Here is a 15,133-nt window from a genome sequence, read left to right as displayed (position 1 = left end):
GAAAAATACTTAACTGTAGATCGGAAGTCAATAATCGAATCCCTACGACATTTATAGTAGAGGCTTTCGCTTGCCTACAAGTAGTAAGAATGGGTTTGGATCTAGGTTACCGAAGGGTGGTGGTGGAAGGAGACACCCTCAACATTATTAAAAAATTACAGAGGAAGGAAAATGATAAATCAATGTTAACTATGTACATTATAGATATCAAAACTTTTAGCAAAAAATTCAACAAATGCAGATTTAGATAGATAGGAAGAAAAGAGAATGAAACGGTGTATGCAGTAGCGAAGGAACCTCTAAAGCTTAACGGAAGTACCTACATGGAAGGATGGCTACCTAAAATGGTGTTAGTGGCAGCGACAAAAGATGCTAGAGATCTGGAACTGTCGTAGGGAAGAAAGGAGAGATGATAATCTTGCAAACTGGAGGAGTAGATACATTAAAAAAATAATACGCGGTGTTACACCAAAAAATATAGCCCAGGAGTTTTAGGGATATTTTAGGAATTTTAGGCTTATGGTGTTCGGAATTATGCGACATGGTATATCGGTAATTTTTTTACTATAGTTTTGTAGTAGCCCATTTCTGCCCGGGCCCGTAATTGAATGAATAAGTAAAAAAAAATCATAAAAAATAATAAAGTTTATACAGCCATGTACAAAGCCCAAAATTCATTTACATTTATAGTCCATTACCTATTTATATTTGACCTAAATACCTAAACCCTATGCCCAGTTGCAACCCAATAAGCCTACACCCGGTTAGACTCTGACCCAACTCAATGAAGCCCAAGAGGCCCAAACCACAAGTCAAGGACGGAAGACCTAGGGTTTCAGAAACTCTAGGCGCCGCAAGCATCTCAATAGACATGCCTCTTCGCCTCACCCCGTGACTTCGGCCCCGAATCGCGCCGTAGTCAACGTGCAAATCAACGCCAACATCATTGCCCCAATCAGTACACCAATGAATCGTCATCAGTGCCCGATTGTCACTATTCATCGTCGGATTTTCGTCATTACCTGCAAAAGCAGGAAAGAACTACGACAGAAAAGAGGCAAACAAGGAAAGAAATCGAAAGATTCTTTCCCAAAAATGTAGCTGGGGGTTATAAAACCCCTCTTTTTTAATTTGTATACACTTTTTTTTTACATAGAGATTCAATAAAAATTGAATACATTTTACACTAAAAGCAACCAACAGTCGACTGGAGAGTACAGAGTCCTAACAGCTCCTTTGAGGCCTATTCTGGGAACGATGTCGTTTCGGGGATAAGGCCTAATTTCCCAATGAGTCCCTCAACTTTTAACGCGTGTTCTAGAAGGCCCAAAATTCTTTTTATTTTTTTATTTTTTTAATTAGCCCTAAAGTTTTGATCATTGCCAATTTTAATCATTTTTCTTAAATTTATTTATTTTAAATATTATTTATTATTTATTTATACATATAAAAATTTATTTATCTGTATATTATTTTTGTTATTTTCAAGTATATTTATATATTATATTATTTATTAGTATATATTATTTTATATTTTTATATTATTATATATATATTATATTATCTTATGTTTTAATATACATTATATATTATATTATATTATTTTATTTTATATTTTATCATATATTTATATCTTATTACATATTATCATGTATAACTTTAAAATTTTATAAATTATTATTAAACATTATGTTTTTTTATATATATTATTATTGAATATTTAAAATTCATTTATCATTACATTATTTTTTTTCTATTCTATTTTATTTGTTATTTTATTATATATATATTTATACTATTAATATATTATTACACTATTATGAAATTTATAAATTATTATTAAGCATTATATTTATGTGTATTAAACATGTAGTATGTATGTTATTATAAAGTTCAATTATTTTATATATATTATATATCGTTTTTAGTATGTATTAAGCACTTTAAAATTTCCGTTTATTATTCATTGTGCTAAATATGTGATTCTTCCTAAGTTTTATTTTTCATATATGTTCATATGTTATTAATATATTTGTGTTAATTGTTTAAATATGTAAATTCATTACACGAGTTATTTGTTATCATTGATTTTATATGTTTGCATGAAAATTATTTATGTAAGTTATATTTTCATAAAGTATGATTATATATCTTATCCTCATTGTTTATTATGTTGTATTCTCGCATGAAATATTAATGTATAAAGATTTATGATTATAAAATATTAATGTATGTTGTGATGTTAGCTTTTAGGTTATATTTGTATTAAAGCGTATATGATTTTTATTATTTTCGATATCTTGTAACCTGTCAAATGCATCACTGTTTTTAAAGAAATTTTATACCCAAAAGGATCTTTTTTTGAAGTAATACTTTTCGTATTTAGGAATTCGAGAAATAGTGCCCTAACATTGTGGGTTGCGATTTCCCGTTTGTCTAAATGCCTAAGGTATCCTTCTAAATAATTTTTCTAAATTACGAGGTGGTTTCAGTATAAAAGTTTGAGAATATCGTGTCCTATCATGATGGATGTGATGTTCGTGTTCTTTTGGAACGAAGGATTCTCGGTTTTTAAACTCAAATCGTACCGATTTTTTTTTAAAAAAGGGATCTTATTTTGAATTATTTCAAGTTTTTGACATTAAGATAAAACTATTCAATTTGGTACCAATTTTGGGAGTTGCGAGGGTGCTAACCCTTCCTCGTACGTAACCGACTTCCGTGCCCGTTTTCTCATAATTTCGTAGACCAAAATATTTTATAAGGTGATTCAATCGCACCTAAAAAGGTTGGTGGTGACTCCCATTTTTCATTTTTCAAAAAGTCGAACCCGTTTTTTTAAATGATCTCCTTTTAAAAGGAAGGTTTCGACAAGTTTTTAAAAGGACAAATCAAATTTTGAAAAAGTGTTTTAGAAACCTTTAATTTTAGAAAAAGGATTGATTTGTAACATGGTCAAAATTGAGAGTGTTTATGTTGCAATTAGACCAAATTTTAAAATTGAACCTAATATCTGCCCCCATCAACAGTTTTCACGTTAGTTTTCTCCCTTGCATTGTTTGTGTCGTCCCTTACTTGAAAAAGCTTCTCCCAATCAATTTTTTAATCCCAAAGTCCATACTCTTGAAGTCTTTCACTTTCCCAACATTAAGCCTCCATAATATTTCAAGAAAACACCCAAAAATCCCCATTGAAATCATCATTTTCCTCACGTGTGAGTTTTCCAGGTTTTCGACAAAAGTTTGTTTTTCTTCTATCAAAGGTAACCAATAGTCTAAACATTAGTTTTTAATGTTATTAGGCCTTTGAAACTAAATTTTTAGCAGCTAAATCACATGTTTTGATTAAAAGTCGAAAATAGAATCGTTAATGGTGAATTTTAGATTTTCTAGTAAAAATGTGATTTCAAAGTGTTAATCAATAGGTTTGACATGATTAAGAGTTCCCTAAACTTGTTTTGAAGTTTCGTTAAAGATTTCTTGAGTTTTAATGAATTTTCGTGAAAATAGTCAAAACTTGTAAAAAAATGTCAGATACCATGAATTGTGTAGTTTTGTGTAGTTTAAAGTTTAGGAATTAGTTGTAGGCGAATTATAAGATAACAAAATTGGTTTTAGGCAAAAATATTGATTATAGACTGAGATTTTCAAATATGAAGCTTTCTATGTAAAATGTTTCGGTTACATAGGGACATAGCTTAGGCTTATGTTTTTGGTTGCTTGTGGCGAGTCATTAGCTAATTTCTAAATGTGTTCTTGTTGTGTTGAAGTTTCAGATTCGCTAGGACCATCTATGAGCTAGAAAAGGCTAGTTTGAGTTTTTGGCTTTTCGGCTAAAACGAATTGGTGAGTGTTCAGATTAGCTGCTTCTGGACACGATTCAATGCGTTGTTAGGGAATTTTGTTGTAGCATAAACCCTTACTCTATATTTCGAGTGTAAGTTTTCTTGTGCTCATGTTTAACTTCTATATTATGTGCTCATTGAATTGTGAAAATGTGTATTAAGATGATATGCCATTACATGTGTTATGTGTTCATGATTATTATTGTGGAATTACATATCTGGACTTGTCAAACAATCTAAGTGTTAGAAATAATATTGTTCTTATGATGCAAATATGCAGTAGCAATGACTAGAAAATCGGTAAGCAATATATGTGTGTTTAATAGAAGATATTTTGGCCTTGTGACACTTGAGACCATTGGATATAGTTGACATGACATAGGATTGTGAGTACTCATTTATATGTATATGTGATTTTGGGCATTGAGGCTTTGGGACATTTGGAGGGATAAGGAAATGTGACCTAAGCTCCATTCAACAGGACATGGGAGGGGAAATAAGAAGAGTGTGAGCTATATACTTCACTTATGGGACGTGTTCTACTTTATGAGTCTATGAGGTGTGTTGGAGATCCATGTATCCTATGACCAGTGATAGTGCCTACTTTTACGTTTCATAGCTCAAGTGCCAAATTATCTTAAATTGTAAATTGTAAATATGTTTGTATGTATTGCGATGTATGCATGAATGTGAATATATTTACTTTGTAAATAGGCTATTGAATATGCAAAATATGTAAAATATGTTAACAAAGTTAAGGTTGTTATAATTATGCTACTTATATGCTTCACCAATTCTTGATGAACTGCTTGCATGGTAATTGTTCTAGGCATTCATTGAGCTTGTTAAGCTCACCTACTCCCTTCTTAAACCATTACAGATTAGTTGTGTGCCGATGTGAGCAGTGTGGTTCTCAAGGAGTGATCCAAGCAAGTCTTTGTGTTACTTCGTAGGTGTTTATTATCTATTCATTTTTTTATTTGGGAATAAGGCAATGTGGTAAACTACATGTTGGCTTTGCTATAACTTTTAAGTTGTTTACATGATTATTATGCCTTAGGACTTACATACTTTAAATTTGAGTTATTGGTTTCTTGCTCAGTCATTATTATGAAGTTTTGGACTGTTATTTTGGACATTTTGGTGCACATTTGATGAAATGAATGATGCATGATGATTAGACACAATTTGGTATGAGTTATATGTTCGAAATTGTTGTATTTTTTATGTCTGGAGCAGAGGTATCGATATTTGGGTTTTAATATCGATACCTTCATGATTTTTTAAAGTGTAGAAAGTCAGTAGCATAATTTGGTATCGATACCTTATCACGAGTATCGATACTAAAATAATCGATACTTTTCGAAAAGTACCGATAATTTTCGAGACTTTGGCTTTTTGTGCGAGAAACATAATGCAAGTTTGGCATCAATTTTCCAAGTGGTATCGATACCACTTGAGAGAAATATTGATACCACACCTTAAGTATCAATACCTATGTGACAGTTTTAGGATTTTTGCTTAATGGTCCCAATACATGATTAACTATTATTATAAGACTATTTGATGTATGAATAGCATGTAACAATGATAACTAAAGGGTAAGATTGACTTAAAAACTATACAAATGCTTAAATGGAAGACGTTTCGTTTGAATGAGCTTTTACTTGTTGTATATGGCATGAAACGTTGGTGTGGCATCCTGATATTCGGGCTTGGCAACTAGGCCAAGTACAAGGTGTTACAGGCGGTGCTTAATTTTTTTCTTGAAAATGCTTGAACAAGGGGAAATGGCTAGTTATGGAAAGTTGGGTAGAAAACAAAAGGAGAGGAGGCTAAGCTAGGGTTTTGTTTTAGGAAAATATTTGGTTGTTTATTTTTTTAAGTGGGCTTTGTAGGTGTAGGTTGATTTAGGATATTTTTTTTTTGGTTTATTTAAAGAGCTGTTTGTTTTTATTAGGATCTATAAGTGATATTTTGGGCTTAGCCTTTTAAATGAATAAAATCCCAAATTTAATTGTAAAAAAAATTATGCAATGACTGATTAAGATAATTTGTGATGCTCACCCGGATCAAGTTAGATACATTAGCATAAAATAGAATCAATTAAAGGCTCAGGTAGGAATGCGCTTCAACATTTTAATTTTCCCAAAGACTTGGGTGTGACAACTCTTATAAGTGTCCCTAAACAATTAAAATCTCAATAAGTTAACTTTTGTAATTTTTACGATTTGGTCCTGGTATCTGGGTTAGTCACTTATTCAGTAAACTTACCTACTCAAAACTTCAATTCACTTATATAAAAACTCTGTAAATATTTAATAACAAAATTTATGGTTTCAATTTACGGGAACGAGGTCTCGATACCTCATTTTTCGACACTATAGCCTGTAGGGTTAATACACTTGTATCTTAATTAATTATCAATTAAATAAGAATTTATAAACCAAAATTTAATAAAATTCAAAAATAAACTCGTAAATATTAATTAATAATATTTACGAACTCAATCAGCAAAAATAAGGTTCCAAAACTATCGTTTTCTTACACCACTAAAATCCGGGCGCTCTCAATTTTTATTTTCTTGAAATAAATTAAAAAAAGGAAAAATGAGAGAAATAAAACTAGAAAATAGTTAAGAAAAATTCTCAATTTTAAAAAAATAGAATTATATAAAATTCTCAGAGATTAAAAAATATTTATTTTTATTTTTTGAAAATACATAAAACAAAATTAACAATATACAATTTTCTAAAAATATATGAAAATTTATATAAAATTTCTAAAAAGTAAAAAAATATAATTTTCTTTCTAAAAACACATAAATTTAAAAAAGTGAGAAAATACAAAAATTGTCAAAAAAAAAAACAGAAAACCTCAGTTTTCTTTTTCTTTTTTATAAAATCAGAAAAAAAATGAAAAGCTTTAAAATATGAATAACCAAAATCAGGAAAAGAAATTGATTTTTTTTATTTTCGCTCTTTTTTGAATTTTATGTTTTTTAAATGTTTTTTAATTTCTGGAAATTTTATATAACTTTGCATATATTTTTTATTTGTTAATTTTTTTTAGATTATTCTAAATTTTTTGACAATTTTTTGTGTTTTATGTATTTTTAAAAAATAAAAATGAATATATTTAATTTATGGAAATTTTATATAATTCTATATTTCTTTTCTAATTTTTTTAAAATTAAGAATTTTTTCTATTTTTTTACCTTTTAAAATTTATTTTAGGAAAATAAAATATGAGTGAGCTGAACATGTAACTTCTTTTTTTAAAGGTGTTAAAACAGTTGAGGTAAACTTATAATGGGTTGAAAACTTGTAAGTACCAAAGTGATAAAAAATTTCTTTTAAATAATAAAATAATAATTGGGTGTAACTTTGAAGCAAATAGTATATTCACAAGTTTATAAAGCAATACTATGAAAGTGAGATATTCTTAATTTAATTTATTTTAAAAATATTCATATAGCAAACTGCATTTTATATTTAAATAACTATTATTTTATTTTTATCCAGACTATCCTTATTATTATTTTTTGTTTTGGCCACCTAATGATTAATTTATTTGATAAAATGTTAATTTTCTATTATCAAATACCCTTAAAATACTTATAAAATTTATTAGTATGCAGTATTTATATAGTAAAATACACAAATATTTGGATCCCATATCAAAGTCACGTGTAGGGGCGGGCTGGACGGAACACATGCAGATTCTGCAATATTTTAAGCAATATTTTGGCGTCCTAGAATATTAACAGGACATTGATTCCAAAAGGAAATCAAAGCAGATCACCCACTGTGAGTGTGAGTGTGAGTGTGAGTGTGAGTGAGGGAATCAGGGAAGGTTTTCCAGAACAAAAATCAAAGCCCAATAACCAGAAAGGGAAAACAATGGCTTTGAATTTCAATCTCATAGCCTCGAAATCTCAGAAACTCCCTTGTTTTGCTCTTCCACCAAAGACCACCCTCAGATCTCCCAAGTTTTCCATGATCTCCACCATTCCTTCTTGCTCCAAGTTAGTATCCTTTCTTTCCTTTTTTGGCTGGCGTTTTATTCATTATTGTAATAACTTGATTGTTTTGTCGTTAACTCATGGATCTTGACTTTTTTCTTTTCTTTTTCTTTTCCTTTTAATTAAAGCTGATTTTTTATCTGGGTTTTGTTATTTTGTCTCACTAACATGGCTTTCAAGACTTTCTTTTATGATGTCTTACGATATTAGCGTTCTTGATGTGTAATGGCCTCTAATCATTGTTATGATGAGGTTAGAGGTTTTAAAAATTATGATATTGTTGTCTTTGAATCCTTGGTGACATGTATGATGTCTTTTAATTAAAGCTGATTTTTTATCTGGGTTTTTGTTATTTTGTCTCACTAACATGGCTTTCAAGACTTTCTTTTATGATGTCTTACGATATTAGCGTTCTTGATGTGTAATGGCCTCTAATCATTGTTATGATGAGGTTAGAGGTTTTAAAAATTATGATATTGTTGTCTTTGAATCCTTGGTGACATGTATGATGTTTAAGTATGAGAATTAAAATAATCCCAAAATTGGTTTTTTACTGAACGCAGAGAGGTTGGGAATCTGAAAAAGCCTTTCACGCCTCCAAGGGAGGTGCCTGCTCAGATCACCCACTCCATGCCGCCTTACAAGATTGAGATCTTTAAATCTTTGGAGAGCTGGGCTGAGGACAACATTCTGACTCACCTCAAACCAGTTGAGAAATGTTGGCAACCCGCCGACTTTCTTCCGGATCCTAATTCTGATGGATTTCATGAACAGGTGAAAGAGCTTAGGGAAAGGGCAAAGGAGATCCCAGATGATTACTTTGTAGTTTTGGTTGGTGATATGATCACTGAGGAAGCCCTTTCAACTTATCAAACAATGCTTAATACCTTGGATGGAACTCGTGATGAGACAGGTGCCAGCCTTACCCCTTGGGCCATTTGGACCAGGGCTTGGACTGCTGAAGAAAACAGGCATGGTGATCTGCTTAATAAGTATCTTTATTTGTCTGGGAGAGTGGACATGAGGCAAATTGAGAAGACAATCCAGTACTTGATTGGATCGGGAATGGTAAGAATAACATACTTGCCATGCAGTTTAGGAGATTGATTGAGTGATTGACATTTCATTACTATTTTCACACACAAAGAAAGGAAAACAGACAAGCATGGAGGAAAAGATGTCATATTTTCCATTTATACATGTTCCAATCTGTCATTGTTAAACTAAACTCTTTCTTCTGTATAACGATAGGATCCTCATACAGAGAATAGTCCTTATCGAGGATTTATATACACTTCGTTCCAAGAAAGGGCAACTTTTATCTCCCATGGGAATACAGGCAGGCTCGCCAAGGAGTATGGGGATATTAAATTGGCTCAAATTTGCGGTAGCATTGCCTCAGATGAGAAGCGCCACGAGACAGCCTATACCAAAATCGTTGAAAAGCTGTTTGAGATTGATCCTGATGAAACAGTTCGGGCATTTGCTGACATGATGAGGAAGAAAATCACCATGCCAGCTGAGTTCATCTATGATGGCCGAGATTACAACCTATTTGACCACTACTCAGCTGTCGCCCAAAGGATCGGGGTTTACACTGCCAAGGACTATGTTGATATAGTAGAGCACCTGGTGGATCGATGGAAGGTAAAGGAGCTAACTGGCCTTTCAGCCGAGGGGCGTAAAGCTCAGGACTATGTGTGTGCACTTTCTTCGAGAATTAGAAGGCTGGAGGAGAGAGCACAAGAAAAGGCCAAGGAAGCACCCCGTATTCCATTCAGTTGGATCTTTGATAGAGAAGTGAAGCTCTAAAGGTCTTGAAATGCACTCGAGGAAACCAACTTGAAGAAGCTGAATTCAACTTGTCTTTGTATTCTGATGAAATGGTGCTGGTGTGTGTGTAAGAGGAATAGTGCCTGGCTTTAGTAGTTTTAGATGTTTTGTTGTATTAGATGTAGCGTCTGTCTGTCATATCATGTACGAGTAGCATGTGCTGTGTCGTGTAGGTGTTCTTGTAGAAGCAAACATTGTTGGTATCATTGATGATAAAGATGACATAATACTGCAGCAGCAGCAGCAGCAGCAGCAGCAGCAGTTTGTTTGCAATAAGAAATTGCATCTTAAATTAGGCTTAGTTTTGAATGGCAAAATTTGGTTTACGCCATTATTTATTTAACTTTTTTTATAACCATATCTTTCTTCATGATATTAATCTGTTCAGGTTTGCTCTTTAAATTAGGCTTAGTGAATGGCAAATTTTAAATAGTTACGCTTTGCATTTATTTTATTTTATTTATGTATAATCATAGGTATTTATTTGTTTCTGAGTTTTACAATGAAAAAAATATCCTTGTTTGGATTGGAGTGATATTCAAGTAGAACTCTTCATGAGTCGGGTGGGCTGCTTGGTTTGGCCTTGGGTTTAGAATTTTTAACAGGCTTGATTTTTTGCTAAATTATATTTTTATAATGAATTTAATTAAAATTTTTATTATTCTTTTAAAAGTGAATTGGGACGGTTGGGTTTGATTTGAGTTTGGAAATTTATTTGGAATCAAGTCTAGGTCCTACCCATGAACACCTTTGTATTTAACTAAGTTAAACCCTTTCGACAATGATGACACAGGCAATGATGAATCTAAGATTTGAATTTCGGTCCAAATATTTAGGGTAAGATAGTCAAATAACTAATTTAAATGATATTATAAAAATATAGTTAAAATAATGGCTTAATATATCATTTGGTGCTCGAATTCGACACTTTGTCCTACTATGGTACCAATATTTCTTTCGTCTAAAGTGATACTTATATTTGACAAAAGTTATACATTTTGGTACCCAATGTTAATAACATTAAATTTTTAATGTTTAGTTCAAGTTTTAGAGTTTATTTGATGAAAGTTAGTAACTAATATTCTTATATTTGAATTTTCATATTTTGTTAGTAAAACAAATTTAGTGTTAATTGTTCTGGTCCACTAGCTACGATAGTTCTCTTCTCGTATAAGATAGTAAAGTGCTTTGTTTTGAGTTGTGCCATCCACCATGTTAATTGTACCACGACCAAAGTCTTCTCTAATTTCTATCTCAAATGAATCCAACAATTATTTTAACTTCGTATGGAAAACCAATCAACCCTATGTTGAGTGGCCCTTTGCCGCCTATGGTATTTGCAGACCCTACTCATGTCATTACCCATAACAGCTTGCATATGCTCCTATTGAATCAATCCCCCTTTTTAAAAATATCAAAAATTCAACCCAACAACGTAATTTCTTCCTCTCATCATTTCAGGGGGCTTTCTCATCTAGACAAGACTACGTCGACGGTTGAGCCAATGTGATTGTATAAAGGATTGCAATTAACATCAGGCACACTTTCTTGCTGAATGTTTATTTTCCCCGATATCAATAGACCTTGCACCTTATATTTCAAGGCTACTGAAATTTTCAATTGTGTGCTTAGGGTTTCTTGAATGATAGTCATAGTTGGGAGTTGTTGAGATATTAGTAGATAGCGAAACAATCGATTGGGAAGCAAAACTGTAACAACTCGGTTTAGACCCTAGTCGGAATAATAGTTTCGGGACCACAAATTTGAGTCAAAAATATTTTAATATTATTTTTCGTGCTTATAATATTTGAATTAATATGTGTGAAAGTTTCATATAAAAATTTGATCGTTTTTGTGCTTAATTTAGAAAAAGGACCTAATCGCAGAAAATGTAAAAGTGGCCTTTTTAATTGTTAAAGTGTTTAATTGCTATATCTCTTTAATTGAGGGGTCCATATGTTGTTAAAATGCTATTTACATGGTGAGTGGACATTAATGGTCTTAATGTTAATGTTTTTATATGTTAATTAATCATGGATAAAATGGTAATTGATATATTATTAATTAAAACAAAACAAAAATGTGGCCATTTTGTTCATCTTTCCATACCGAAAATAGAAGAAAATAAAGGGTTTTAAAGCTTTGTTCATTCGGCCATTGTCAAGCACAATTTAGGTATGTGTTTTGATCCGTTTTCGTTGATTTCTATGTTTTTATGATTGTTGCATAGTGTTCTATCTAGCCCATGTCTCAATTTCTGGAATTGATGATGATTTTGAGTTATACCATTGGTGGAATTGTGAGCTTTGTGATGTTATTTGGTGAAAAATGAAAGATATGTGTTTGATAAATATGTTTTGTCTTTGGATTTTTGATGAATTTGAGTACATTGGGCTAAATTGTGAAAATGATATTTTGAGGGACTAAAATGTGAAATAAATGAAATATGCAGGCTTATATGAGCTAAGGGAAAATTCGGCTAAGCATGTGTATATAGAAATTTTGTATATCTTGTGATTTTTGTGATTAAGGACTAAAGTGTTAAAATGTGAAAATATAAGGGCTAATTTGTAAAATACCCTAAATATGTGTAAATGGATTTAATTGAATGATTTGGCGAATAAAGAAGTTAAAATTTGAATGTGTATCCAATTCAGGTACGTTTGAAATGTATATCATCTTTGTGGACATATGTTATATGTGAATGAATTATGATCAAATGAGCTATATGAGACATATGGATATGTGATTGTATTTTGCCATGAGCTACATGAATGAATTGGTTTAGAATTGTGTTATGTGATAAGTTCATTTGTATATGGCTTACTAAGCTTTGGAAAGCTTACTTTATGTGTTTTTCAATTGTTTTATAGATTATCAAAGCTACTGGAAGCTTGGGGATCATCGAGGATTATCCCCACACTATCAAACTCTAACCTTTTGAAAATGTGAATATTGAAGTATGGCCTGTATAGGTTAGAAGTATTTGAATATGATTTGTGAAGTGTATATTATGCTATGTGATATGGTTAGATTAAAGTTGCTATTTGGTTTGGTTTTTAGTATATAAGTTGTGTTAAGAAATGGTATGTTTTGATGTGTATAAATGGCCTAGTGACCAAATGGTCAATTTGGTAAGTTAGTTATGTGAATTAGTTATTGAAATGGTATGATTTTGATATGAGAATGGATATGAAAAATTGGGATAATGATATGTATGAATGAATGATTTCTAGTATTGAATTTGGTTTGCTTTGATATGAAATTGATTGGTGATATTGTGGATTGAAATATGCATGTTTGTGTATGGTTTTGATTTCTATTTGGTAATGAATTGTGCTTTGGTTGATGCTTGTAGGGATGACCCTTAAGGGTGGCAAATTGGCTTTACAAATAGCCTATTTTTGTCCACACGGGCAGAGACACGGGCGTGTGTCTCAGCCGTGCGCGATACACGGTCATGTTACACAACCGTGTGTCCCCTGGGGTACCCTTCGATTTAAAGTCAGTATTCCTTACAGGTTTGACAAGGCTTAGACACATGGGCGTGTCTACTAGCCGTGTGAGTGGCACACGGGCTAGCACATGGGTGTGTGGTTAGCCGTGTGGCCAAAGTCAGTTTTGACCATGGCCTGGCATATGGACGTGTCTTGTAGCCGTGTGAATAAGTCAGTATGTATGCCCTGTTTTGCCACGGTCTAGACACACGAGCGTGTCTAATGCCGTGTAAGGCACACGGCTTGTTCACACAGGCGTGTAACCTCTATAACTTTGAAAATTTTATTAAGTTTCAAAAAATTTTGTATGTACTTGGATTAGTCCCGACCTCTTTCTAAAGCATGTTTAAGGTCTCGTTGACCTAAGAAAGGGACTCTGTGATGATGTTTGGCTATGATGCTATGATGTGTGGATGATATTTGTAAATTAATTATAAAATGTTTCGTTATGTTCGGTAATGCCTCATAACCCTAGTCCGGTAATGCCTCATAACTCTAGTCCGGCGACGGATACAGGTTAGGTGTGTTACAAAAACAATCAATTGAAACAACAAAACAATCAATTGTAAAGTGAAAACAATTGATTGAAAAGAATCATTTCATAAAAACTCTCTTGATTGCAATAGTGATATTAGTCTGCTATTTAATACAACAGACGTTAGTTGTAAACAAAAATAGTTTCACTAGCTATTAACAACTCTAGCCACCTTAACAGACTTTAACTAATTCTTTGTTGTACATCCCAATTCTATAACATTCCTTTTACTTGGTGACTCTTGTCTTTTGTTCCCTTGTAACTTGTCACTCCTGCTGAGAACTCTAAGCTGATTTCTGAACTTAGTGAATAATCCAGTTGACAATGGTTTAGTGAGGATATCAACAACTTGGTCTTGACTTGGAACATGGCCAACTTGAAATGTTCCCGCAACAATCTCTGACAAAGAATAGGTCTAACTCCACATACTTGAACTTTAAATGTAAAATTAAATTTGCTGCAACAACAATAGCTCCTGAACCATCACACCACATCATTGTTTTGCTGTTGACTTTCACATGTAACTTAAATAATAAGGATTGTAACAGAATCATTTTTACAGTGGCATGAGCCAAGCTCCTATATTCAACACTAGTCATCGATCTAGAAACTACATGTTGCTTCATTGAACTCCAAGAAACATGATTTCCACCTAGAAACACACAAAATCTGATAGTTGACCTTCGATCATCAATGTCAGTTCCCTAATTTGCATTCAAATATCCTTCGAGGGACAATTTTAAAGCTGAAGTAAACATCAACCCATGATCCAAGGTATTATGTAAGTATCTCAAAATTTGTTTGACAACTTTAAAATAAAGGTCAAGTGGCTTATACATGAACTGGCATACTTTGTTCACTGCAAAGACGATGTCTGGTCTTGTGATTACAATATATTGTAACGCTCCAATAATACTTTGATAAACAAAATCATCTTCAACAGGATTGCCAACATGAGCTGATAAGTTACAAGTAGTAATTTTTGGAGTAGGAGATCCTTTGGACTTATTCATCAAACTCTTTTGGAGTAAGTCAAGTATGTACTTCCTTTGGTTAAGGAACCATTCAAAGTATATGTCAATTCAATCCTAAAAAAATCACTCAACCTTCCTAAATCTTTCAAAGAATACCAATAGTCCAACAACTGAATAAAATCATCCACAACTTTTCGATTGTTTCTAGTGACAATAATGTCATCCACATAGACCAACACATAAAAAGGAGTAGACCCACATTGGTGGAAAATGAGGGAGGCATATGATTTTGACATAACAAACTTAGCAGCCAACAAATACTCTTTTAGCTTGTGAAACCATGCTCGAAGAGCTTGCTTGAGGCCATACAAAGTCTTTTTCAAATTGCACACCAATTGTTGACCATCACAATGCTGCTAAGACCTT

General features: G+C 32.3%; 1 protein-coding gene across 1 annotated transcript; it reads left to right on the top strand.

The window, feature by feature from the left end:
- Positions 1 to 7,554: 7,554 nt before the first annotated feature.
- Positions 7,555 to 10,002, top strand: LOC107948116 (stearoyl-[acyl-carrier-protein] 9-desaturase, chloroplastic-like). Its single transcript, XM_016882586.2, has 3 exons — positions 7,555 to 7,871; positions 8,432 to 8,936; positions 9,120 to 10,002. The coding sequence occupies exons 1-3, from the start codon at positions 7,747 to 7,749 to the stop codon at positions 9,678 to 9,680; spliced, it is 1,191 nt and encodes a 396-aa protein (XP_016738075.1). The 5' UTR covers positions 7,555 to 7,746; the 3' UTR covers positions 9,681 to 10,002.
- Positions 10,003 to 15,133: the final 5,131 nt, after the last annotated feature.

This window comes from Gossypium hirsutum, chromosome A05, assembly GCF_007990345.1.
Source record: "Gossypium hirsutum isolate 1008001.06 chromosome A05, Gossypium_hirsutum_v2.1, whole genome shotgun sequence".
NCBI lineage: Eukaryota > Viridiplantae > Streptophyta > Magnoliopsida > Malvales > Malvaceae > Gossypium > Gossypium hirsutum.
This window is presented reverse-complemented; position numbering and strand designations above follow the sequence as displayed.